This window comes from Xenopus tropicalis, chromosome 2 (assembly GCF_000004195.4).
Source record: "Xenopus tropicalis strain Nigerian chromosome 2, UCB_Xtro_10.0, whole genome shotgun sequence".
NCBI classification, from domain to species: domain Eukaryota; kingdom Metazoa; phylum Chordata; class Amphibia; order Anura; family Pipidae; genus Xenopus; species Xenopus tropicalis.
Genome location: NC_030678.2, coordinates 74,027,141 through 74,054,370, shown reverse-complemented (window position 1 = coordinate 74,054,370; position 27,230 = coordinate 74,027,141). Strand labels below are relative to the sequence as shown.

The 27,230-nt window shown below is 37.8% G+C and overlaps 1 protein-coding gene across 3 annotated transcripts; it reads left to right on the top strand.

The window, feature by feature from the left end:
* The first annotated feature begins 1,719 nt into the window (after positions 1–1,719).
* eif2d (eukaryotic translation initiation factor 2D) lies at positions 1,720–25,566 on the top strand. 3 transcript variants are annotated; one of them, XM_012958652.3, is made up of 15 exons: positions 1,720–1,817; positions 3,345–3,535; positions 7,086–7,169; positions 9,174–9,264; positions 9,877–9,984; positions 11,299–11,558; positions 12,141–12,258; positions 12,399–12,444; positions 17,737–17,840; positions 18,596–18,754; positions 19,264–19,353; positions 20,492–20,587; positions 23,136–23,256; positions 24,304–24,478; positions 25,260–25,566. In XM_012958652.3, the coding sequence occupies exons 2-15, from the start codon at positions 3,412–3,414 to the stop codon at positions 25,325–25,327; spliced, it is 1,644 nt and encodes a 547-aa protein (XP_012814106.1). In that variant the 5' UTR covers positions 1,720–1,817; positions 3,345–3,411; the 3' UTR covers positions 25,328–25,566. The 3 variants fall into 3 exon arrangements, with proteins under 3 accessions (XP_012814106.1, XP_012814099.1, NP_989398.1); XM_012958645.3 differs by having other exon boundaries at positions 1,722–1,937; positions 12,144–12,258; NM_204067.1 differs by having other exon boundaries at positions 1,797–1,937; positions 25,260–25,564.
* The last annotated feature ends 1,664 nt before the right edge of the window (positions 25,567–27,230 follow it).

The window sequence follows — 27,230 nt, the reverse complement described above, 5'->3', positions numbered from 1 at the left end:
TTTTTTCTCCTTGCAGAAACGGAAACCAATTATTCCCACTCACATATGTTTAAGGATACTGAATTTTCGCTACTAAAAAGCATGATTGGAAAAAATTCGGAGGAACCACGATAATTTCTGATGCGATCCGAAAGTCACAAAATGTTCTTATTCAAACGATCGTATACAGCGCGAAAACCTTTCTGGCTTTAAAACAAAATGTATGATGTTGGAAGCCTTCCATAGGACTCAATGGCACTTTACAGACCCAACCTGGTGAAAAGATAGTCACGATACCAAAGCTTGAATGAATAACGAAATTTTCGTAGTTGTTGCGAAAAGTACGACTTTTTCGTGGAATAACGAATGTACCGCGAAAAAGATGTGAAATTTTAACGAAATTATTGTGGATTTTACGTAATGTTCTATAAGTTAGAACAAATACCAATTCTTAATCATAGACAATTGTGCTTTAATGAATGGGCCCCTACGTGTCAGCTACAAACAGCATTGGCAAAAAGGAACAGTATTCACAAGCTGAAACTAACTGAAAGGAACAGACATATAAAGGCGAACTAAACCCTATAAAGGAATATTACTATAAATGCACCAAGCACTAAAAAGCAGGCACCATTTACTGGTCACCTGTTTCAAAGCCAATATCTTATTGGTTTTTTATAGGTTACTGCTCCTGGGCAAACTTAGCGCCTTTTATTACATGTGGGGATTATAGTCTGAATGACTATGACAAAAGATGTTGACAAATATAAAGACATCTATCTTAATGTCCCATTGCCTGTATTATATGGATTACTTTAAATATATCCTCAAATCATGTTAATGTAGGCTTGCTTAAACTTAGCCTCACATGTTCCCACTATTGTGTTGGTTATACGCTGCCCAAGTACAGCCCAGGCTTACAAGGAACTCACTGTAGAGCAAGGGACAGTCCTTGGTGTTGGGCTGTAACCATCACAAGGGCTAGGCTTCCCATCTCAAACATACAGTATGACCAATCATATATTTGTATAATCTATTAGAGCATCTCACATGAATAGGCTTGTTTTTGTTGGTAAAAAGATTTTCTAAAAAAGTTACCTTTGTAGGGTCCTTGTACCCATAGGGGTCATTAATTGCCCCAGGCACTTGCCTGCTTTGCTTAAGGCAATGTATTTTGCAGTACATACAGGGCGGGAACTAGGGGTGGGCAGAAGAGGCAGCTGCCTAGGGCACAACGATTGGGGGGTGCCAGGCAGGAGCCTCTCTTGCCTACCCCGCTTTCATTGGCACTGCCGCTTGTCATTACGCTGTGGGGCAATCAACTATCGCTTCGCATTGCACCCCCCCCCCCAGCGCGAAAAAAAGACATGGGGGGGTGCGATGCGATAGCGCAGGTGCAGGGGAGCTGTGGCCGAAAAAGAGTTGCCTAGGGCGCCTGGTCTGCTCGGCCCGACCCTCTGATACATTCCCCTACTTTGTATACCTATCTACATCACATATGTAAGATTCCTAATCAATGCAGAATTTTCAGGCTATAAGTAACAGTACTAACGAAAAATCAGAAAAGTCATTGAGAGATTGCAATGCATAAAGTAAGTTAAAAATGCATGATTTAATAATGGGACGTTTAGACATAATATCCCGTCCGCAGCGTCTACATATTTCACGAATAGCAGAAGTGGTGGTAAGGAGCGCGCATGCGCGTATGTAAGGGAACGCACGCTAATGTAAGACCGGAACAGTTTGTGCAGCAGCAGTTCTCTGTTTTCAGCGGAACACATAGAGCGATGGACAGAATATGGCGGCCTCCTGTGACTAATTCATGCTGCTTATCACAGGTTTTTGTTTTCTGTTTTGCAGAATATCCCTTTATTTTATTGCGATAAGGGTTTATCCACAGCCATGTTTGCTAAGAATTTTAGGGTTAAGTCAAATACAGCTATAAAGGGATCGGACAGGTGAGTAATAATAAACCCTGCTTTAAGGGTAAACGATCGACTAATTGCTAGTTATGAGCTAGAACTGCCTTAAAATCACAGAATGCTTACGCAATGCAAACTGTTTGGGGAGTCAGTGCAGCAGGCAGATTTGGGTTGTAGGGAAACATACATTCTATATATAAAAAATATTTGTCTAACTCTTTATCATGATAGGTTGTCAGGTTTATGTGTGCAGGCCTTGGTCTCTTCTACTGTGAACAACTTCTTACAGCTTACTTATTATGAAAGCCTTTATACACTTGTGATATCATTACTCTTTCTATATATATTATACTATACAATAATATGAGAGTGCTTGCTACAAGTGTGAAAAATGGATTGCTAAATTTACCATTGCCTAAAACAATCAGATTATACTGTAACTTCAATTTCCCTCTCTAAAAAGATGGTGGAAGTGTTCTTTAACAGAAAATTTACTCCCCTTTTGACATGATCTCTTTCATTTTAGGTTATGTTGAAAAGGTTTATAAATGCTACCTGAACCTCCAAAAATAAATTTTAATGTTTACAATCATGCCTTTTTCCAGAGATTGAAAAAAAGCAGTGTTACTCATAAGAACTTGTTCTCAACTCCCTATTAGTTTCACAGTCAACCCCTCTCTCAACTTGTTCCATTTTGAAGTGATGTATTCTGGGAAGTGGACATTTTTCATAGTGGGTGGTGCACAGATTTTCTGGGAAGCAGTTGGACTTCATGATGAAGTGTATGGATCACACTGTGAACCTTAAAGGACAAGACAACCCAGGATATCATTTTTTTCCCTAATAAAAGAAAACAAAATTCTAAGCAACTTTGCACTTTACATTCATTACAAATGTGTTATAGTTTTTGAGTTACTTATATATAACTACTATTAAATGCAGTGGTTCTCTGTCATTTTCTATTCTTTGCCCTGCTGGCTCTGACTCCTGAAACAGTGTAACACAAGCCAGCAGATTGAAAGACCTGCCTTGCTGGAGGAAACTTACTTTTGAAACACAGTTTAAAAAGAAACAACCAGGAGTTCAGCAAATGCTGCTTTCTATAGCAATTACATTTAAAAATAACTTTTAAGTTTTTATAAATTCATGTTGAGCAGTTGCTTAGAATTTTTTTTTAGATAAATTTGACACATCCTTTAAGGGGGGTAAATAGGGAACTGGTCCAAGCAGCACAGACAGACTACTGCATCAAGTATGTATTATTACATATGTCCAACTGAATGAACTCATGTCAAAGAGAGGGCTATATTTTCCCTTTTATTCTCTCAGCAAAAATAATAAAAAAAAAATATATATATAAATTTATATAACTATTCTGAAATTTGGCTGTACTCGTGGAATGTAATTACATTTATATAGCGTATTGTTTTTGCTTTGAAATAGGAGGAAGCTGCGAGCAGATATCAGTTCTGCATTTCCTTTTCTTACCACAGAAAACTTGTCTGAGTTGATGCCATCTAAAGAGGAACTGAGTATTGTAAAAGTCTTTGCTCACAAAGGAGATGCAGTGACATTATACGTCCACAATCGAAACCCAGTTATGTTTGAACTGGAGAAAAACCTTTATCCAACAGGTTTGAGAAAAATTTCTATATCAATACTCTTGTTTTATAGTAACAATTTAAAGGAACAGAGAAGGTTGATGACTGGTGCACATAATTCTGAACTTGCTAATGGTTTCCCAACAACAAATATTTATCTTTAGATTAGTGGTTTAGAGGGTGATGTAGTAAAGTAAAATTAGGACATCATTATCTGTAGAACCATGTATTGAAAGAAATTCACATTGACAGGTCTTACCTTGGTCAAAAATATTTATGCAAAGCCAATGTTTTGGCAGTGACAGTACTGTAAAATAAAATCATTTAAAGGGGACCTGTCACCCTAAGAAATAACTCCAACTTATTTTCTATATTCTTAATTGAGCAAAATAAACTTTACTTACACTACATAAATAAAATAAATCTTGTTTCCTTCCATCTTGGAATTACTTAATCAGAGCAAGCAGGCAGGCACCATTTTGTGGACACTGTTATGAAAGCAAGCTTTGTATCATGCCAAAATATTGTTTCCAGATGCCCATGCAGTGGCTACACAATTAGATGATGAGAAGGGAGGGGAAAAGAGTGAGATGTGCACTGACATCTACGTAGTGCTGAATGGAAAGCTAAAGTTATTGTCTGCCCCGCCTCTATGCCTAAGGCATAGAGGCGGGGCAAGCGATATTTGATTGACAGCTCGGATTTTTAAATGCCTTTTATTATGGGTTTGGATGTGTTAATATAAAAATGAATTTGGGTTTCATGTTTAATTTGAAAAGGACTTTTATTATACAGCTTTTTATGTCTGGGTGACAGGTCCACTTTAAAGGGGTTGTTCACCTTACATAGTTACATAGTTACATAGGGTTGAAAAAAGACCAGTGTCCATCAAGTTCAACCCATCCAAGTAAAACCAGCACACCTAACCCACACCTACCAATCTATACACTCACATACATAAACTATAAATACAACCACTAGTAACTAACCTTGAAATGAACTTTTTTTATTCTGAGACAATTGGCAACTGTTTTTTTTATTTTAGTATTTTAAGTATTATTTATTTAGTAGTTTTTCAGTTATTTAGATTTTTGTTTAGCTGCTCTCCAGTTTGTAATTTTATCAATTATCTGGTTGCTAGGGTCTTGTTTACCTTAGCAACCTGGCAGTGGTGTAAATGAGAGACTGGGATATGAGTAGGTAAGGGACTAAATAGACAGATAAGGAATAAAAGTAACAATAAAAATAAAATTGTAGCCTCAAAAAGCAAGAGATTTTTGGATAGCAGAGTAAGTGATCCCCATTTCAAAACTAGAAAGATGTAGACAATGAAGGCAAATAATTCAAGAACTATAAAAAAATAAAAAAGACCAATTGCAAATTTGCTAGGAAAAGTACATTCTATAGCATACTAAAGGTTATCTTAAAGGTGGACCACCCCTTTAATGACTGTAGTGTGGTATCTTCCACTTATATGTGCATGTTTTTCATGGCTGTCGAGTATTCTATAAATATAATCAATGGTAACTCATACCTGACTTTTCTCCTACAAAAAGGTGTGGAGCAAGACAAAATTAGTGATTAGATCTTTTCCTTGTGAGCAGTAATAACTATTAACCAGAAAATCTTTAGATTAGTAAAATAAACTGCTGTAAATAAAACTCCACTTCCTGGTATGGAAAAGTATACTACTTTCTGTAGCACAGATTACTTTGGCGCAGGAAAGGCAAACAGTAAGGAATACAAGGGATACACATAAATAATCAAGTAAGGGGGAATGAGTTAAAAGAACCATCAAAAGAAAAAAAGCAAAAGGAAGGAGAGGAATTTTGTAGTGCAGTGAAGGATGGTTATTGTATAATCACATACCTGAAGGAAGCAGCAGCTCTGTGATAAGCAAGCTGTGAACTCTGACCCTGCGTGGTATAAGCCAACAACACCATATAGCTATGCAGCCAGTTTCTTCCTTTAGTCAGTTAAGCATTTAAGTTCTGCCTTACAAGCCCTTATTGACAAGCCCAAGGGAGACGCAACCTATGTCCAATTTACATAGAAAGAGGTCAGATTGAGAAATATGGTTTAAAAGACACATAGGTACAATTTAATGAAGAATACTGTTCTGGTAAGACCTGAGAAGTGTCACTGTCCCTTTAAGTACAAATATTCTGAGTAAAAGATACATTAAAGGGGACCTATCATGCACACATAAAACACTGTATGATAAAAGTCCTTCCAAATTGAACATGAAACTTTTTTTTTTTTAATTAAAACATCTATGCCTTTTATAAATGTATTTAAAATTATGAGCTTTCAATCATATAGTGCCTGCCCTGCTTCTATGCCTGAGGCAAAGTGGTGGGGCAGTAAATTACTTCCACTTTCCATTCAGTGCTTCCTACGTTGCCGGACTCCTCCCCGTCACAGTCTATAATTGAGTAGTCAGTGCAAGGGCATGGGCATCGTTTTCCCTATTCTGGCACATGCACAATATTTTGGTGTGAAACAAAACATGCCATAAAGGAGAAGGAAAGGTAAAAACTAAGTAAGCTTTATGAAAAAGGTCAGCCATAAGCACTCACAGAAAAGCATAAGCACTCACAGAAAAGTCCTTTATCAAAAGAAACACAGGATTTCTTGACTCCTTTTTTGTAAACATGTTTTTAGGGTATCTGACTTCCACTCTCAGAAAAATCCTTCATTCCTGGGGCCAGAGTCAGTTTCAGTCTCCCCTCTCCTTCTCCTTCTCTCCCCTCCCACAAGAATGCTAAGAACTTGCTCCCCCCTCCCTTAGGAATTTGTAATCTGAGCTATAACGGCAAGAGCTATACAGCAGGAAGCTATGAAGACAAAGCTAAAATGGCAGCTGCAATCTAAACAGAGAAAGCTTCTAGAGCTCTTTACTCAGGTATGATAATGCTTTCTGCAGAATCAATGTAGTGTTCTAGGTGGCACTAATGTGACAAATCTTTTGGCAGTAAAATACCAAAATGACTTTCCTTCTCCTTTAATAATAGTGGCCAGAAAATGGTGACTGCCTGCTTGCTGTGACTATTCAACGGGTTGTAAACCCAAAATTACAGTTTTGCCTGGTGAAAAAAAAATATAATTCTAAACTACTTTCCAGTATACATTAACATTTTCCAATGACTTTTAAATTATTTGTTAATAAACTTGCAACTGAAAGCAGTATTTTTATGTCCCCTTTACTGCTGGTTCTGTCTCTTGAAATAATATAGTAGACATCAGCTCTTTTCCACAGAAGCCTCCATTTCTTGCTATTTCTTGCATGCTTCTTTACAGTATGTTTAAAAGCATCTAACATTTGTTATATTGTTTTAATCAGAACCAGCAGTGCAAATATGTATAACAATTTGATTGGGTAGATGAATATTTTTCTAAAGTAACCTGAATTCTCCTTTAAAGGGGTTCTCACAGAAAAAATGGTATTTGTAAATAATACCAGAGCCATCCATAGTACCTGATATCTACTTATGAGCTGTAGTTTATTGAGGATAAACTGTCCCCTTTTACTCTGTAGTTGGAAGAATTCTGTGTATCATAATTATAATTTTTGGTCTTATAGTATATGCTTTGTGGAAGTATCCAGATCTTCTCCCAGCATTCACCACATGGCCACCTGTCCTGGAGAAAATGGCAGGTGGAGCAGGTATGTTTTTTTCGAGCTTGTAAGAAGAATTGCATCATAAATGCAATTTATACAGTACAACAGAGAATATTTTTTTTAATATGAATAAAAACAGAAATATAGTCTGTAAGGCACAAGGGGAAAATGTTCAACTGACTAAAAATTACTTGACCTGTAGCCACCCACTGCTGTCTTTTATTGATTTGTTGGTAAAACCCTTGGCAGTACAAGTGCTGGCACTTTCAGTGTGAAGATGCTATAGTGGGAATTCCCTTTCTCCTACAGTGGAGGAAATAATTATTTGACCCCTCACTGATTTTGTAAGTTTGTCCAATGACAAAGAAATGAAAAGTCTCAGAACAGTATCATTTCAATGGTAGGTTTATTTTAACAGTGGCAGATAGCACATCAAAAGGAAAATCGAAAAAATAACTTTAAATAAAAGATAGCAACTGATTTGCATTTCATTGAGTGAAATAAGTTTTTGAACCCCTACCAACCATTAAGAGTTCTGGCTCCCACAGAGTGGTTAGACACTTCTACTCAATTAGTCAACCTCATTAAGGACACCTGTCTTAACTAGTCATCTGTATAAAAGACACCTGTCCACAGAATCAATCAATCAAGCAGACTCCAAACTCTCCAACATGGGAAAGACCAAAGAGCTGTCCAAGGATGTCAGAGACAAAATTGTAGACCTGCACAAGGCTGGAATGGGCTACAAAACCATTAGCAAGAAGCTGGGAGAGAAGGTGACAACTGTTGGTGCGATTGTTCGAAAATGGAAGGAGCACAAAATGACCATCAATCGACCTCGCTCTGGGGCTCCACGCAAGATCTCACCTCGTGGGGTGTCAATGATTCTGAGAAAGGTGAAAAAGCATCCTAGAACTACACGGGAGGAGTTAGTTAATGACCTCAAATTAGCAGGGACCACAGTCACCAAGAAAACCATTGGAAACACATTACACCGCAATGGATTAAAATCCTGCAGGGCAAGGCACATGTGCAGGCCCTTCTGAAGTTTGCCAATGAACACCTGAATGATTCTGTGAGTGACTGGGAGAAGGTGCTGTGGTCTGATGAGACCAAAATAGAGCTCTTTGGCATTAACTCAACTCGCTGTGTTTGGAGGAAGAAAAATGCTGCCTATGACCCCCAAAACACCGTCCCCACCGTCAAGCATGGGGGTGGAAACATTTTGCTTTGGGGGTGTTTTTCTGCTAAGGGCACAGGACAACTTATTCGCATTAACGGGAAAATGGACGGAGCCATGTATCGTGAAATCCTGAACGACTCCCTCCTTCCCTCTGCCAGGAAACTGAAAATGGGTCGTGGATGGGTGTTCCAGCACGACAATGACCCAAAACATACAGCAAAGGCAACAAAGGAGTGGCTCAAGAAGAAGCACATTAAGGTCATGGAGTGGCCTAGTCAGTCTCCGGATCTTAATCCAATAGAAAACCTATGGAGGGAGCTCAAGCTCAGAGTTGCACAGAGACAGCCTCGAAACCTTAGGGATTTAGAGATGATCTGCAAAGAGGAGTGGACCAACATTCCTCCTAAAATGTGCGCAAACTTGGTCATCAATTACAAGAAACGTTTGACCTCTGTGCTTGCAAACAAGGGTTTTTCCACTAAGTATTAAGTCTTTTTTTGTTAGAGGGTTCAAAAACTTATTTCACTCAATGAAATGCAAATCAGTTGCTATCTTTTATTTAAAGTTATTTTTTCGATTTTCCTTTTGATGTGCTATCTGCCACTGTTAAAATAAACCTACCATTGAAATGATACTGTTCTGAGACTTTTCATTTCTTTGTCATTGGACAAACTTACAAAATTAGTGAGGGGTCAAATAATTATTTCCTCGACTGTATGTGCCTTATTTCATGGAACTGCATTGTGAGCAACCCCCTCATTGTGATAAAAATCGTGGCTAAAACAGGGAATTAGAAACAGAAAACATTGCCCTCAGCTTTGCTGTTGAAGTGCCTGTTGCTGACTTCTCGTGTTTCTATTTTACAGATCTGATGCTGCCTGGTGTTGTTGTCCCCTCATTTGGTCTTCCTGAGATACAACAAGGCAGCCTATGTGCAATCACCTTGGTGGGAAACAGGTAGCATCTTATAAAAGCTTAGTACTGCTGGCACTAATGTCATTGTTCTGTACATAGGGCAATAAAAGGCTTCCTTAGAGCATGTGGTGTGATATTTGGTGTTTGTAGTTAATAGATTTTTTTACTCAAAAACCATAACAAGTAGCTCTCTGATATTTATGCCTGTTGACTGTAATGAGGGAATGAAGTGAGATTTTATTGGCAACACACTATTCGTATGTAATATTGTAAGAATTGTCATTCACTGGTGGTATTGTCATACTATGGCATCTAATTGTTTGTTAATCAGTATATAACAATACTGATATACCATTTCATTTATTTGGATATGTTTATTGTGATAGGTTGGTTCTTGGGTTAGTTGTTTTTATACCTGCATTGTATCCTGTTATGTGAGCTGTGAGTAAGATGTGGGGATATTACCTAGTAGTTAACCATCCACAAAATTATTTGGACTTGCCTATTACTAAATGCATAGCAAGAAACATGTCAACTGATGTTTGGAGCGTGCTTTTTCACTTGAATAGTTAAGTTATGATCACCTACATCTGTGGAGGGAAATATCCTTTCCTCTTTCTGATACAACAACTCTGTTGTATTCAACTTGTCCAGGGCACCTGTAGCGGTTGGTGTGGCCACTATGTCATCGAAAGAGATGCTGGCATCAGGAATGAAAGGGAAAGGTTTCAATATTTTGCACACATTTGGAGATCAGTTATGGTAAGTAAACCTTCTTTTACAGCATGTCACAGCCATAAATCCAATTCTTATGGCTGGCTATTTGGTTAGGAACTGCAGACTTTTTATGGCTTTTGTAAAGGTGTTGGAAACCCAAGAAACATAAAATTGTAAGCAACTTTCCAATATACATTAATATTGGCTATTCAATTGTTTTAAATTTATTTGTAAATTTAATTAATATTGAAAGTAGTTTATGTCTGTCCTTCTGCAGTGCTGGACTAAGTGTGCCACTGAAGCAATGTAGCAAAAGTCAGCTGGCCCTCAGCCAAGACAAAATTTGCCTCAATTGCTCACACACTTCTGTGATTCTCTTTCATAGGTTAATCACAGAACATGCAAGGCATTGTGGCTGGAGGGTAGCTGACTACTGCAACATTGTTTCAATAGTACATGTAACCATAATAACTTTAAAGGTGATTCAAAATTAAATGTTTCTAATTTAATGTATAATGGAAAGTTGCTTACAATTTTTTTGTTGTTTGTGAAACGTTTTTTGGTTTACAAACTTTTTAAAGGGAATATGTGCCTTCTAATTAACTTCTTGTATGTTAAAGACTGACCAAAGCAACTTTTCAGTTATATCTAGTATAAAGAAATCTAAAGCAACTGGACTTGTCAAGTAATCATTGAAGATGTTTCGCTACTCATCCGAGCAGCTTCTTCAGTTCAACTGACTGGTATGGGAAGTCCTCAGCATATGTACTCTTCCACTAATCCAATCACCATGGCACTTTGTAACTCTTTAGAGAGGTGACATTGGTATAAGAAGTCCTCAGCATATGTACTGTTTCACTAATGTCACCTCACTAAAGAGTTACAAAGTGCCATTGTGATTGGATTAGTGGAAGAGTACATATGCTGAGGACTTCCCATACCAGTTTGTTGAACTGAAGAAGCTGCTTGGATAAGTAGTGAAACGTCTTCAATAATTACTTAACAAGTCCAGTTGCTTTAGGTATACCATGAACTGGATGAATGAAAATCTTCATATTCAACCTTTCAGTTAGTTTTTATTTTGTGTGTTTTTTAATTTATTGTCCATTTATTGTTGTTCCTAGTCTTCACTTTTTTACCCTGCAAATGAAAATGTTTTTAGGCTCTTTAGCCAGCACTTATTTGTCCTCCCATCCATTTCTATTTCCACAGCTTTACTGGTTGCTAGGGTTATTAATCCCTAACATTGTTTGAATTGAAAGCCTGAGAGCTGTAAATAATTGCAAAACTGTAAAACATTTTTTAAATTTAAGAACATTACTGCATTTCATCATTAAGGTACAAATGTGATAATTGCAGGGCATATGGAGACAAGTCTTGTTTGCCAAATATCCCCATACCGGAGGTCAGTCTAACAGTAGTGGAAGAAGGAGATGGGCAAGCTGTGTCCCAGGAGGTCTCCTCCGAAGCCCAGGATCCACAAGCACAGCTGGAGAATCTCAATCTCATGGAGGAAGAAACCACACACAAAGAAGAGGATTCTGAAAAACATTGTGAGGGTGTAGATGAACAGATTAAAGAGACAGAAAATTTAGTTCCTTTACAGAAGTCGTCTCAAGGTAACCAAGAAATGGTGAATACACTAGACACCAAAATGTTAATACACCCCAGTGTTATTAAACTAATAACTTTTTTCTCCAGGCCAGTGCTCTTGTTTCGGGAAAAAAATTGACCAGTCTGGAGATCTTTTTAACTAAAGCTGGCCATACACGCACCGATAATATTCGGTGTGTGTATGGCAAGTCAGCGAGTCAACCGGTATCGCAGGAGGCTGCTGATATCGGTCGACTCGCCGATCGGCCAGGTCAAAAGATTTTGATCGGGTGCCATAGAAGGCACCTGAGCAAAATCTGCCGTCAGGGCTGAATCAGCAAAAGGAGGTAGAAATCCTATTGTTTCTACCTCCTTATCTGCCATTTCAGGCCTGAAGGTTAGTGGCGGGTCTGACGATCTTTCGTGCGACCGATGGTCGCACGAAAGATTGCAGATCGCCACGTGTGTAGCCACCTTTAGTGTACTGTAGTTCTGCTATCTTACTAGTATTTCCCATGGCTTCCTTGCACCTATCTGTGCATATGCACAGTGTAGTAAATTTGAAAAACTTTACAGTATGGTTGTCTAACTTTCTTTTGTTTTTTCAGAAGCTATGGACAGTTTGCTGCACCAGTGCTTCTTTCATGCATTGAAGCATAAAGTGAAAAAATCCGATCTTCCTCTTCTTACAAGCACATTTCTGCGCAATTATCTTTTTGCCTGCTGGTGAGTCCTAAAGTAGCCATTTGGGCTTTGTTAATGTTACTAAACTTGCTGCATAGTAGTAGGGAATGAATTAATACTTATTTTGTTTCTGAAAGAAACCGCACATGTAATGTAACACATCTCTTTTCTGTTTACACTAGTCCAGAAGGACAGCAAGTGGATATTAAAAAATCAAGTTACAAAAAGGTAAGCCCTTTATGTAAAATTATAGTTTTGCAGTATTGGAAGAGATTTCTCTTCTAGCATTTTTTGGTTAATATGTCTGAAGCTCAGTTATAGGACTTTTAAATCCCCTCAACCTTACTCTGCAGGGAATCCAATAACCTGTATTTTGTTGTCTTTTGGCATTTAAGATTAGTATATACTTTCTTAGAAATGTGAAATTACGGTCTTCTGATTCTTGCATGACCTCAGGTATTTTTTTTTTTTTTGTTTCATGCCAGAAAGATCTACAACACATTGCTTTTAAAGCCACCACCTAATGCTTATGTGCAAATCTTAAATATTCCAGATCCTCAAATTTAGTCCAAAAGTCATATTTTAATTTCTGTCAATAACTAGTATTTATTTCAGTGTTGATGAAAATATAAAATTTCAGTTAATATTTTACTATTTTCAATATTTCCTCTACTTAACCAGATTGCTTTTAACCCTTTCCCTGCCAATGACGTAGCGCCTACGTGCTGGCCTAAAAAGATGTTAAGCGCCAAGCACGTAGGAGCTACGTTTTCTTTATCTTGTGCTCGTTCTCTGCGCTCGCTGCTTAATCTGAGTGCAGAGAACAAGCGCAGGGTGAAGAACCCCCTAGGGAACGAGCAGAGGGGGGTAAATAGTGGCCCCTGGGGCGCGATCGCCCAGGGGCCCCATGGGAAAAGCCTGACATGTAGATTCTACGTGGCAGGCTTTTGCTGCTCTCCCCCTCCCTTCCCGAGCTCCCCCCTCACTTCCTGTACCGCCCACACACCGGACCCGTCTGCAGCTGCTGTGCCTGTGATCTTCTGTGTCCCTCCTGTGATCTCCAGCTGTTTGTGCCCAGGTTAGTGCCAGATACACACACAAATCACACACTTATTACACTAATACACACTTATACTTACATTTATACACACACTCTTACATTTTGGGGTTTCACACATTCGCAGCACTTACAGCACACACACACATGCACACAAAACACATTTTGCCATGTGTACGCACACACTTATGCAATTTTGTAATTTTTTTTATCGCATCGTTTTTTTTTCTTGCCTGAAAAAAATGTTTTATTGCCATTGCGGATAGCGTATTCAATAACCGCACTGCGCAATACCTTTTTATGTATTATTTTTGTGTTTTTATTACATTTTCTGTGATTTTGGTGCATTTTTTGTCATTTTATTGCATTTTTAGCCATTTTATTGCATTTTCAGTTATGCATAGTTGTTGTTCGCTTGACTTGTCTGTAAAACTAATTTGCCCAAGCCAAAATACTCAAACTGTGATTCTGACTGCAGATATCACTAGAAAAAAAAAAAAACATTGACTTTAGTTTTTTTTTTTTTTTTTTGGATATAAGCAATTTTACTGCATTTTACTACGATTTTCAGAAATGTTATAAAAACCGTTCTGTTTAGCATAGCTTTGTAGTTTGCAGTAGAAACATGTATTTACCCATTTTTGTTTTGTCAGAATGTGTATTTTTGGAAAATATATGGTTTTCTAGGGTCTCTATACTGTTAGGGGGACTTATGGCACATAATACACATACTGGGTGCAAAAACTGCATGAGCCAGAGCGTCATTTGTGAAAATACATATGCACAATTTTTATTTGGGTGCCCCTGTACACCACATAGTTTGTTAAATCTAATAATATAGGGCATCAAACTGTTCAGTGGACCTCTGGTGTTTCTATTTGGCATCATTTGCCTTCGTATGCAAGAAATTGTGTGAGATAAATGCGGCAAATTGCAACATTTTTTAGGCGATTTTCTGAAATGTCATAGAAACCACTAAATTTAGGAAAGCTTTGCAGATTGGTACTTTGGTGTAGAAAGGACTCTTTACCCATGTTGGATTTGTCAGAATGTGTACTTTCCAAAAATACCGTATATACTCGAGTATAAGCCGAGTTTTTCAGCCCTAAAAATGAGCTGAAAAAGTAACCCTCGGCTTATACTCGCGCATATACTAGCATATATACGGTAAATCAAGTTGCTTGTGCCGCCACGCATGCGCACGGCATCCTAAGCGACGCATTGCTGCTTACGATGCTGCGCTAACTACCGAACTGGGTAGACAGGATCCTGGGGGCAAAGCCAGCCGCTCTCACACTGCTTACGATGCCGCGCGCATTCACGTAAGATATGGGGAACTACCGAACTGGCACATGTGGTCTCCCATAAAGGGGCTACACTTTATTTTCTCATGTAGGGATAAAGTAGGATGAAGGTCTCTGACAGAATTTCAACCCCTACAGGCAAATCAATTACTGGACCAGGAAGAATTAACTGCTCTCACTAAGAATTAGTTGTCAGGCCAAGGTCTTCAGTAAATAATGCCTTGTCATAATATCTACTGATGGTTTAAATAGGATATCTATCCAGTCGATAGGCTGGGGATGCTAAGCAGCACATGATTTCCCTCTCAAGCCCTGATCAGTAAAGCCTACAAAGTGTTGCTTGGGACAGATTACAAAGTCTTTGAAAGTCGTCAAGGCTGTCATATTGTAAAAGTAATTAATAACTGGCTCCTGTTAACAGAAGAATTCATTTAAAAGTGACACTGTTCTCAAATAAAGAAATAAAATGGAGAAAAAGCTACATAAATATAATTTTTTTTGCTATTAAATTATTGAGGTGCAAACTTTAACTTTTAAGGCTTGCTTGAAGGAGGCATACTCCTTTGGTACAAAAATTACTTTCAGTAAGAAGATGTATTAGTTCAATGTGTTCATTGTGGTTGAGCAGGGAACCTCCCAGCCACCATAGCCTTGCTGGTCATTAGTTGCTGGTTTGTGAAACTGTACACCCTACCAAAAGGGTAGTTTATCTAAAAATTTAACTTTCCTTAGGGTGCAGACATCATCTAAGGCAATTAGCCTTTGATAGGTTTTAGTTTGAAATATTTACTTTTTTGTTCTGCAGCTCATAGTCAATTCATAGTTGCTGGGGTCAGTGACCCTCAACAACCATATAATGTTTTCAACTGCAGGCTGGAATTTAAGAAGGATGCTAATACAGGTATGGGATCTGTTATCCAGAACTCAGTCTGTATAACAGTCTGTATATATCATATGCGTGCGCGCTGCATCGTAAGCGACGTATTGTTGTACCAATAAGAGATGCCACAGTATGCTCTGAGCTTTCAGAAGGAGCCAGCGCTACACATTAGAACTGCTTTGAGGTAACCTATTGTTTCTCCTACTCCCATCTAACTGGGGGAGTCGGCTTATACTCGAGTCAATAAGTTTTTCCAGTTTTCTTAGGTAAAATTAGGTACCTCGGCTTATATTCGGATCGGCTTATACTCGAGTATATACGGTATATGGTTTTCAGGGGTCACCTTACATTTCTGCAGTTTATGTGTCTATCCCACATAAAACTGCCATGTGATTATGAATTAGGTAAGCCATGAAATTAGTGTGCACAAGGTATATTTTGGGGTCTCTAAGTGCCATGTGCTTTGATAAACCTATGTACAGTGGGCATCAAACTGTTCAGTAGACCTCTGGGGTTCATATTTAGGGTGTTTTATCTTGGTACCTAATGATCTATAGAAAATAAGATGCTGCATATTGGAAGTTTTGAGGTGATTTTTGGAACTTGGGAAACCTTTGCGGCTTGGTACTTTCTAGTAGAAAGACATGGATAACCATTTTAGATTTCGGGAAATGTGTACTTTCCAAAAAAATATGACTTTCTGGGGTGAGTGTACTTTTTACTAGCTTTATCCTGCATAAAATGATGTAAATGTGTTGATTTTGCAGAAGCTGAAATGACAGATCATATGGGGGCCCCTACATGCCACATAGTTAGGTAAACCTATACATATTAGGCATCAAACTGTTCACTGGACCCCTGGTGTTCAAATTCAGGGTGTTTTATCTTTGTACCTAATGATACATGGGAGATAAAATGCTGCAAACTGGAAGTTTTTAGAGGATTTTTAGAAATATTATCAAAATTGCCAAAACTTTAGGAAAGCTTTGCGGCTTGCTTCTTTAGAAAGACATGGGTACCCATTTTAGATTTGGGGGAATGTATACTTTCCAAAAATATATGGCTTTCTGGGGTGAGCATACTTTTTTCTAGCTTTATCCCACACAAAATGATGTAAATGTGTTGATTTTGCAGAAGCTGAAATGACAGATCATATGGGGGCATGTTACCATTAGGGCCCCTACATGCCCCATACTTAGGTAAACCTATACATATTGGGCATCAAACTGTTGAGTGGACCCCTGGCATTTATATTTAGGGTGTTTTCTCTTGGTACCTAATGATATGTGGGAGATAAGATACTATAGACTGGAAGCTTTGAAGCATTTATTAACAAATAAATTAGGTTGAGGAGACTGCCTCATACAGACAAAAGCAAACAAAAGGAATTCTGTGAGTGAATTTCAAACTCTTAAAAAAATGTCAACCTAATTTATTTGTTTGTAGAACCACATGGTGACTCTACCTAAGCTGATCAGAAACCCTGCGCTACACTGATGAGCCCCCAAGAAGGGCGAAACCGGTCTGTAGTTGGGAATCTGATCAGCTATTGTCCTGGCTTCGGCTTCAAACCCAGTGGGTGAGCTGTAGCCTATAGGATAAACCCATGTAAATGGGATTTTTTTAAGAGTTTGGAATTCACTCCCAGAATTCCTTTTGTAAGCATTTATTAAGAAATTTTCACAGATTTTGATAAAAACCAATAACTTTAGGAAAGCATTGCAACTTGGTAGTTTGGAGTAGACAGACAGTTCTACCTATTCTGGATTTCCCTGAATCTGTTCTTTCTAAAAATGTATAATTTTCTGGGATAAACCTTCCTTTAAGTGGAATTTTTGGCCTTGAAATCTAAAGTATGCAGCTTTCTGGAGCAGTGCTTTCGAAATTTGGTAGTGTACTGCTGGGAGTTTTGACCTATACAAGTGAGAAATATCCATAAAACTATATATATTTGGTATTGGCACGTTCAGGGGACATGGGACTTTCCAAATCAGTTGTATTTTCATGCATAAAATAATTTTTGTTTTTGGTGTATGTGTTTATATTATGGTAAACTAAAAGTCCCCCCAAGAAAAGGCCCCTAAAGTGAAGTGCAAAATGTTCAAAAACTGTCTGGCAGTAGAAGTTCCACTTTGTCCAAAACGGCTGGCAGTGAAAGGGTTAAAAGTTTACTAATCAGGCAATGCCAACATAGCCAAAATGTCAACATGTGTTTATTACTTATTACTTTGGTATTTTTTTATATGTCTTTGCTTTATGTTTTTCTTCTTATCCCGCAGCTAACTAAGTTTTTACAAACTATGCAACAGCGAAAGGTTTTGCAGGTGAAGGAGCTCAATAAGGGAGTTGAGAGCATAGTGGAAATAGACTGGAAGCATCCTGAGTAAGTGCAAAAACTCACAGAACTATTTAGGCAACATAGATTAAATATTTTATATGAGAACTGATTCTGAGGTGTATTTTTTTATATAGCAACATTACACTAACCCTCCAAAGCCACCCTGCCAAATCTGAATATTGAAGCCTGTGAGAAGTCCACTGTGCCTCTGTATTGCTGAGATAAATGCAGAGTTATGCAGCGTTACAGTAGCAGCCACCATCTCGGGCTTCACTTATGTAGCTGCTTGTATCTCTGTAGTGACACCCATCTGTCATTTACCTTCTGTGGATTAATGTAAAGAAGACCTGCAGTAAGAAAACTGAGCTTAATGGATTAGGGCATTTTTACCCTCAGCTACTGTTTTCTTTTTAAAGATGCAGCAAAAAGTCTCTTGGCTTAATCCATGTGTGGGAATGAAATCAGTTAGCTACAGATAGCATTGCTGCCTATTTATTTAATACTGTACTGAAATGTAAAAAAAAAAAATCCTGCCCATTTTTAGAGAGCATAAAAACGCCCCATGTGCCTTTAAATTTAAAGTGATACTGACATGAAAAAGTCTTGTTCCTTAATATTAACATTCCTAGTTGCATTATTTGCAGTTTTTCATGTCCATTTCCTTTAGAAAATACTTTAGAAAAAAGGATTAATGCAAGTACAGGATATAAAAAAGTGTATGTGGAGTGAAATTATTAAATTTTATTTTGGTTTTACCAAGGCATTAAATGAATTGAAATTTATTTCTTGTGTCCTGACAGTGTTCGTTCCTTTGTTGCACCAGAGCCTGTACCAGTGGACTTGGTAGTTTCTGGTAGCATAGATGGGGGTGGAGAATCGCCATACCAGCCCCCTGAAATAATAACCCTCTATGGTATTTCCAGTAAAATGCTGCCTCTTTTCCAAGAGGCAGGGCATAGGTAAGAGACCTGAGAGTGTTAATATGCTGAATCCTGTGCATTCCCAGATCTGCCCCCATTCTTTTGGTTAACTGTTAGAACAAGATGTGCAGACACTGGGTGAAGGTCCAGACAAGTTGATCGGTCAGAGAATGCTGTATTGATATAAGCATAAATAAGCATTATTGGGAAAAGTATCAGTAATGGCAGTTTGGGTGTCAGGATTGATATCTTTTGTATTTGCAACATTCAGTACATCCATTTCTTGAGTTGTAAATTTAAATTTAAAAATATAGTAATTGAAGCAGCCAGGACAGCTGTTTGTGGTCAGTGCTATGTTCCTTACCAGCTAATGATCTACTGGTGAACTGCAATCTGTGTTGTTATACATGTTATTTATGGCTCTTGTTATAATATACTGTTAATTTATAGTTTTATAAGCATTAACAATATATTTTAAAGGTAAAAAATACATTTATATAAATAACATGCATACATTTTTTTCTCTCTCTCTGTACTTTATTTTGCAGAAAAGGAGATCTGCTCACCCATAGTGATGTTAGAAGCATCATTATTACTTATGTGAAAAACAATGAGCTTGTTGATTCAAATAATAAGAAGTAAGTAATGTGACTCATAGAGACCACAGAGATGCTAAATACAAAATTACACAGAACCTCTGTGACATTTTTTTCATTTGTTTTGATTCATCCTACCTGCATATTAGTCCAAGTTGCTTACATACCTGAATGGCCAAATGCTCTGGCTTAAAGACAGGGTTGAGTTCAGTCCTAGGCACGGTGTGTTTCTGAGCCTAATAGTTAAAGACAGTTCTTAACTTTTACTGTTTTTTTACATTATGTACTGCAGTATTGCATGTGTAGGTACAGGTAGATGCATCTAGTATCATCATGTAGCCCCAGAAGGCCAAAAACTAAACACATGCAACACTCTGCCTTCTTTCATTAAGGAAGGGAATTTTGTTGTTATTTTTTATCTACTGATGCCCAGTTTTGCTGGAGAAAGGATTCATTTTTAAAGAAGGAAAGGTGTAAACTCTATGGGAATGCCAGAATATTAGTTACCCCCCCCCCCATAAATATTATTGCTTACCCAAGACCCTTTGCCAGTGCTTCTGCTCACAAAAAACTGCACTGGCCCAGATTATCACTGAGCAGTCGTACGTCACCTTCTTCTTCCAAGATCGTTTGCATGATCTGGGTGTGCATGCACAGTAGAGTGAAAAACTGATCTTAGAAGCAAAAAGCCAGCTTTTCAGTCTACTGCATGTGTGCACCCAGTCTGGGGAAAAGCAAGATCAAAGAAGCAGAAGAAGATTGCAGTGTGGTGCTCCTACAGAAATGACCCAAGGTCTTGGGTAAGCAACAATGATCACTGGGGGTTACCTTACATTCAGCACTCCCAATAATTATACATTCCTTGGCCTATAAAAAGAAAAAACAAGTAGAAATATCCAGCCTGAGAACCTAAAACACTGGAGGTTAAATGGCTAAGAAAATAGATGTGTAAATACCCCCTCACCTTCCACTGATCTGGACTCTTGCGAACTAGATTGCATTGCTTTTCAGCCTTATAGAAAGTGCAGTAGTGTCCAGTGTGAAGCAGGCAAATTGCTGATCCATTGTTTTGAGGCTTTGGCACATAATATCTTTTATATTTTATTTTTAGGGAATATAGTGTGATGGTTTTGCCATCCATAATATTACACCTACACTGATCTAAAGTCTTTCATTTCAGCTTTGTGAATATAAACCCAGTTCTGTGTGATTGCCTGCTTGAAAAATCAGAGCAGAATGACTTTTTCAGTCTGAAATGGGATGACCTTCTCTTAAGGTAACCAGATATTTCTCTGAACTAACAGCTTCCATTTGGATGAAACAAAACTGAAAGCATGCTGACTAAAATGTTTGTGTCTGCATGTTTTGAATTTTACTATATAACAATATAGAACAGTATTGTTTAGTAATTACATATGCTATATTAGCATTTTACTAACTTTTTTACTAATTTTACTAACTTATTTTAAATATTATAATTTTATACATGATTTCTCTGTCTCCTGATACCATAACCAGAGTGTTTGTTAATAAATGCGTGTTTACTATCAGCGTCTGCATGACAGACTTTGTTTTGCTCTCTCTGCCCTTAGGCTGGAATTTGAGCATCTAGTTACCTAAACTAGACTTTTGTTTCACAGACAGTTTGTAATTCAGTAATAAATAACAAATTACATTTGCCTTGAGATAAAATCAGCTGCTTTTGTTACAGTATAACTATGAAAAAATTAGAAATAGCCTTTCAGTCAGCAGCAGTGATGAAGTGCCTGACAATCTTTGTACAGTATTATCACTGTGAGATACTGCAAACAATTAGGGTTAAATTGGTTATCTTTTTTTTTTTAAAGGAAAAGGAAAGGTAAAAACTTAGTAAGCTTTATCAGAAAGGTTCTTCGGTGTCAGACTTCCTGGTCTCAGTAAAATCCTTTAGGGCACGGGTCTGCTCAGTTTGCTCCTCTCTCCCTCCCCCTTCTCCTGCTCCCCCTCTCATCAGAATTCACTCCCCCTCCCAAATGTGCTTTGAAATCTGAGCTACCAGCACCTAGAGCTGCAGCACAGAAGCCACTGAGTCCAAGCTAAAATTGCAGCTGCTATCTTAAACAAACAGAAAAGCTTCTAGGGCTGTTTACTCAGGTATGGTAAAGCTTTCTGCAGAATAAATATAATGTTCTAGCTTGCACTATTGTAGCTAATCTTTTGGCAGTAAAATGCCAAAATGCCTTTCCTTCTCCTTTTTTTTTTTTTTTGTTCATGATGAAAGAAAGCATAATTCTTAGCAACTTTCCAATGTACATTCAATAAAGATTTTCAATGTTTTTAAAGTTATTTGTAAATGTAATTGCTCTTGAAAGCACTGCTCTGATTCTTAAGGGTGATGGCACAGGGTAAAGATTTGGTGCCTGTGGTTAAATATGTGACTGACTTGAGAGTTACAGTCCGATTGATGTAAAAATACAATACACATTGTATATGGGATTATAAGATCTTTATTTATATACACGTGTAACAGTGTGGAATTGAGGGGCTACTCTGGGAGTGGCGGATGTTTATTGCTTTTAGGGTTTTTAAATTTTGTTGGCTGAATTGGTCAATAAAGAATTATGTTTTTATTCAACCTTTATTCATTGATGTGTTTCATTGCCTTCCAGGTCATTAAGTTATATCATTTAGATTTATTGATTATACAGGTATCGGACCCCTTATCCGGAAACCCATTATCCAGAAAGCTCCGAATTACGGAATGCCCGACTCCCATAGACTCCATTTTAATCAAATAATTCAGAGTTTTAAAACTGATTTCCTTTTTCTATGTAGAAATAAAACAGAACCTTGTAATTGATTCCAACTAAGATATAATTAATCCTTATTGGATGCAAAACAATCCTATTGGGTTTAATTAATGTTTTATTGATTTTGTAGTAGACTTAAGGTATTGAGATCCAAATTACGGAAAGACCCCTTATCCGGAATACCCTTGGTCCCGAGCATTCTGGATAATGGGTCCTATACCTGTACTAATTTTGGGATGTCCTCATGTGGCAATATATATTTCTTTACCTTTAAGACACCTAGCTTGTGCGACAATTTTTTTTGGTAAATTAAATCTGTGCTACTTACCCATGAGGAACAAATCTCTGGAAAATGACATAGTATAACGTTAGGATCACTGCAAGTAAAACATATTACTTGTGGTGATCCGACTTTCTGCAAATGAAGCCAGATTGCCACAAAGTCAAGTCAAAGTCAAACTTTATTGTCATCACATCTGCATACAGAGTATACACATGGGACAAATTGCAAATTAGGCCCATCCAAAAAAAAAAAAAGAAAAGCATATTACATTTCACATACATACATATTACTATAAAGTGCAAAATCATATTGTGCATATACATGTACATATACAGAGCAAGTAATATGTTACAGTGATCTTAATATTATACTGGGGCAAGTCATGTTTGTGAGGTTTACAACAATGTTAAAGGAGCCAGAACCAGGAGTGCAGAGAATGTAACTATCAGGAATATGTTATGCAACACCCACCATGAAAAGCAAAGGGATTACAAATCCCATAAACTTTATAATGTAACAACATGAATAAGCTCATATCACAAAAATGAGTAAATTTTCCCTTTAATAACAATTATATTTACACAAAAGTCATGCTGTAATGTTGTTTCTAATTATATCTTGCCACCTGAAAGAGAATATTGCCACTTTTAATTTTACAAGACATTTGTACAAAACAGAGACAATATATGTGCTCTGAGACAATCTAATTTCATTTCCTGCTCTCTTATTAGTGTAATAAATTTCTGATGTAGGTGTCTAGAGAAGATGCAGCATTCCCACCAAGTGACCTTCCCTGGACGACCACCTATTATACGAAAAGGAAACATTGATCCCATTGATATCAGTGTGGTGCAGAGGGCGTCAAACAAAAAGGTAACTGTTGTATGTTTTTATAGTGTATGTCTAATGCTAATGATATAGGGTAAAATGGAAGCAACCTAAATATTTTGATTGGCAACACCCCAGGACTTGAAGTCCCTTCTGCAGACTTCAAGTTCCAAAATCTATTACTTAACAATGGAACAGGGTAAGGTAGGGACTACACGACTGTGTCAGCCTAAGGGAGTTTGTAAAATGGTTCCTACCAGTCAGAGACAATGGTCTTTTTCATCCTGTGATATTGTTTACATTTGCGTTTCTATTTATTTTTAAAGGTTTAAATAATGTTATTGCTTGTATTTTTTTTATATGCGTCCAACTGAATGAGATTATGTCAAAAGGGGGAATTTCCTTTCCCATTAAACAATATTCTCAGCTAGGATTCATTACCAGTAGCCATATTCAAGTTTTTTTTTGCTGCCTTGTATTAACTGAAAGCGGATGTAAACAATTTTAATTTTTGTTATATTTGTGCTTTTTCTTAACCTCGGATAATATGATATTCTTTACTATGCTATATTTTACACCAGCATTTCAACGTGTTATTTGTAAAATAAGTTGGGCTACAATTGGCAGCAAAGTTGGTCATTTCACTTGATTCCCATTTAACTTTCTAGGAGGCAGAAGGGAAATGATTTTCATTACAAAACAAAATTAAATCTTCTGTATGTGTCATATTAATGTTTTTCGAGTATATATTTTTGTAGCACTCATTGTGTGATCTGTTTATTTATTATGCTGCAAATGATATGCCTGAATTGGCAGTGTTTCTAATTATTTTCTTTTATTCTGGCACATAACTTATTTGCTATTTAAGTTATAGCAAGCCTGATGTTTCAGTGTTAAAGCCTTCCTAAATACAACTGCTTGCAAGGAGGACATTTATTTAGTATTTCATTTGATAAACATAAAAGAGTAAAATAATCAGGGGGGTTTTAGTTTTGTATGGTCCAAGTTGTAGAATCTTCACAAACAATAACTACTAATATAAGGCGAGTAATTGCTACCCAAAAAAATGCTAATTTCTACCCCTAAATGCAGGTGACAATGATTAAAAATCTTGAATTGTATGGACTAGATCCCTCTTCAGTTGGGAGCATGCTCCAACAGCGTGTTCAAGCCAGTTCCACATGCACTGCCATTCCAGGGTCTAAGGACAGAGTGCAGGTGCAGATACAGGGCAACCAGGTGTCTCAGGTTGGAAAACTACTACTTGGTGAGTATGGAAATTATGATCAGGTCAGTAGTCATAGAAGAGATATTGAAGAAAAGCAGATATCCATATCCTCTTGCAATACATTTTCTGTATGCCACAAATTGTGTGTGATTATCAATTTGAGATTTCTTTTTGGATGCTGCTGTTGGCTAAAGGATGCTACTTCTATTGCAGAAATTGTATATGTTTATGATTTTATAGACTTTATTTCCATTAACCATTGTGTCATTAAATAGTTTACACACTTAACACTGTTCTTGATGAGGCTGTACAGAACAAGGCTCCCTGTGTAATATATATGGCGAGCAGGCCCGGATTTGTGGCGAGGCCACAAAGGCCTGGGCCTAGAGCGGCAAACATTTAGGGGCGGCATGCCGCCCCACTGCACCGAAGTTCTGCTCCCATACGGAGCAGTGGCGACCTCTCCCCACTGCTCCATATGTGTTTATATCGGCGCCCGCGCAAATGCACATGCGTGCGCTGGGGGGGTGAGTGGCTTAGCGGGGCGCCCGGATTTGAAATCCGGCGCTGATGACGAGTCCATTTATACTCTAATTCAGGAAAGAACCTGCATTATGGGTGCTTTGGTTTTGTTATTGTTACATTGTTATTACTTTACTTTCTGTTTAGACCCTCTTCGCATACATATGTGCATATATGCATTGATGCAGATGTTCTACAGGGTGTTTTTAGCCTCCCCAGCACTTGTGGAATACCAGGACGAAATGTGTTTGTGGAGCTTTCAGATGATTAAATTCCAGTTTTTGTGCTTCTTTTGCAGAAGAGTTTAAAATACCCCGCAAATACATTTCTGGATTGGACCTGGCTAAATCTGGTAAAAAGAAATGAAGAAGTTGATCATTCAGTATGTGGTGTTAGCGGCCCAACATGAAACACTCCAACTTTTAATTGGCCAACTAGACCTATGACAAGAACTGGTATTGGGTAATCCTTTATGTCATTCATTATGGGTTTAACCTCTCAGCGGATGATCAGTGCTGTCATTTACTCAGAGTCTACATCTTCAGCTCTGAGAAAATTCATCTGTTCAGAAAACAGCATGTTCATTAAACTATGTTCAAAATATTTTTTAAAATGATTAATTTTATTTTCTCATCTTACAAATGCAATTCTTATTGACATGTACTGGCAAATGTGGGAAGTAGGTACAACACCATGCACCAGCAAGAGGAATATGCTTCACTTCCCCTCTTCCCGTGTGCTTTAATTAGACATATAAGGGCACTTACCCTGCCCTTGTAAAAATCAAAATATTCTACACGCCAGTGAGGGTAGCATGCATGATTTTTTTTACCCTGACATGTAGCCTATAATTATAAAAATTAGTTGTGCTTCTCCTGAAGTATACAGAACTGAACTGAACCTGAACTGATAGGAGCACAATGTTATGACCTAAAGGAGCTACACCCATACAAAGCAAATTACAAAAACCTTTATTAAGTTTACAGCAAAAACTGTAGGTAATGGGCTCTCAAAATAAAATGAATGCATAAACACCTATCACAGGGGATTTGTTGAAAATGACACACGGTAAGTGGGCGTGTTACAAAAACTAGCATGCCATTAGGAACACGTCACTATTAAAGCGCATCCTACTAAAATGTAGCAATGGTAACTATACCCAACAGTGGTTACCACCACCATTAGTAAAAAAAGTAAGGGATTATTAACCAGTGCACATTTGGCCTTTCCAGGCCTCATAAGGGGCTGTTAAAAAATTATTGGGCACAGAATTGTGGCAGAAACTACAGTTTGCAAGCTGTGTCTGGTACATAAACCCTTCAAAAAACAGGTTACCTGAAAACTGGAGTAGGTCTTGGCATCCTACATGTCAGAATTAGCTAAGAAATTTCATGCACTGTTGAAAATGCACCCATGTGCCACTGGGTGTCAGAATAACACCCAGCAGGAAAATAGGAAGGAAAGCTTTTTTCCAGACAACAAAATGAGAATTGAATGGCTTAGGCAGTAGCTCTGTGAAAGTATATTCATAATTCTGTGCAGGCTGTTTCTGCAAACAGATAAATCTACATAATCAAATACGATCGTATTTCCGCAATTAGCTTTATTTATTGAGCTGCAGGAAGAGTAATAGAAGAAATTATGTGATTGGTGGCCTCTGGTTACTGCCCAGGTTAGTGAGAGTAAGTGATGTATCACAATTATTTGTACATCACAGTATTGACTTCAACTCTGTGCATTGCCAGTAAACATGCAGAGTGGCATAGTTTATAGTTTTATTGCTAATAGATTAGTCACAAAAGTGCAAGGTAGAATGCAGTCTTTATTCTGTAGAAAGTTTTAGCATACCTGAGTAAACAGCTCCTTCTGTTTGTTTAAGATGGCAGCTGGTTTTAGTAGATTCTGTACTGCAGCTCTGGCTCCTGGTAGCTCAGATTACACAGCACTCTTAGGATAGAAGAGAGTTGAGATATAATGGGGAGAAAAAGAAGGGAGGGGAATAGAGGGGCAAACTGAGCAGACTAGTGCTGTGCCCTGAAGGTTTTTTCTTCAGAACTTGGAGGAAAGAGAGAATACTCCCCTCGCCAAAGAAGGGCTGAAAGGGATTTAGCCTTTAGTCCCCTTAAAGGAGAAAGAAAGGTAAAAACTAAGTAAGCTTTATCAGAAAGGTCTATGTAAATACAGCCATAAGCACTCACAGAAACACTGCACTGAATTCTCTGTCAAAAGATTTCTTGTGTCTGTTTTCCTGTGCCAGAGACATGCAGCT

Excerpts from the sequence above, each read along its gene's own strand:
- eif2d (NM_204067.1), top strand. The coding sequence starts at position 1,882 with ATGTTTGCTAAGAATTTTAGGGTTAAGTCAAATACAGCTATAAAGGGA. Across the intron at positions 11,559-12,140 it reads TTTACAGAAGTCGTCTCAAG|AAGCTATGGACAGTTTGCTG; the intron begins GTAACCAAGAAA and ends TTGTTTTTTCAG. Across the intron at positions 12,445-17,736 it reads AAAAATCAAGTTACAAAAAG|CTAACTAAGTTTTTACAAAC; the intron begins GTAAGCCCTTTA and ends CTTATCCCGCAG.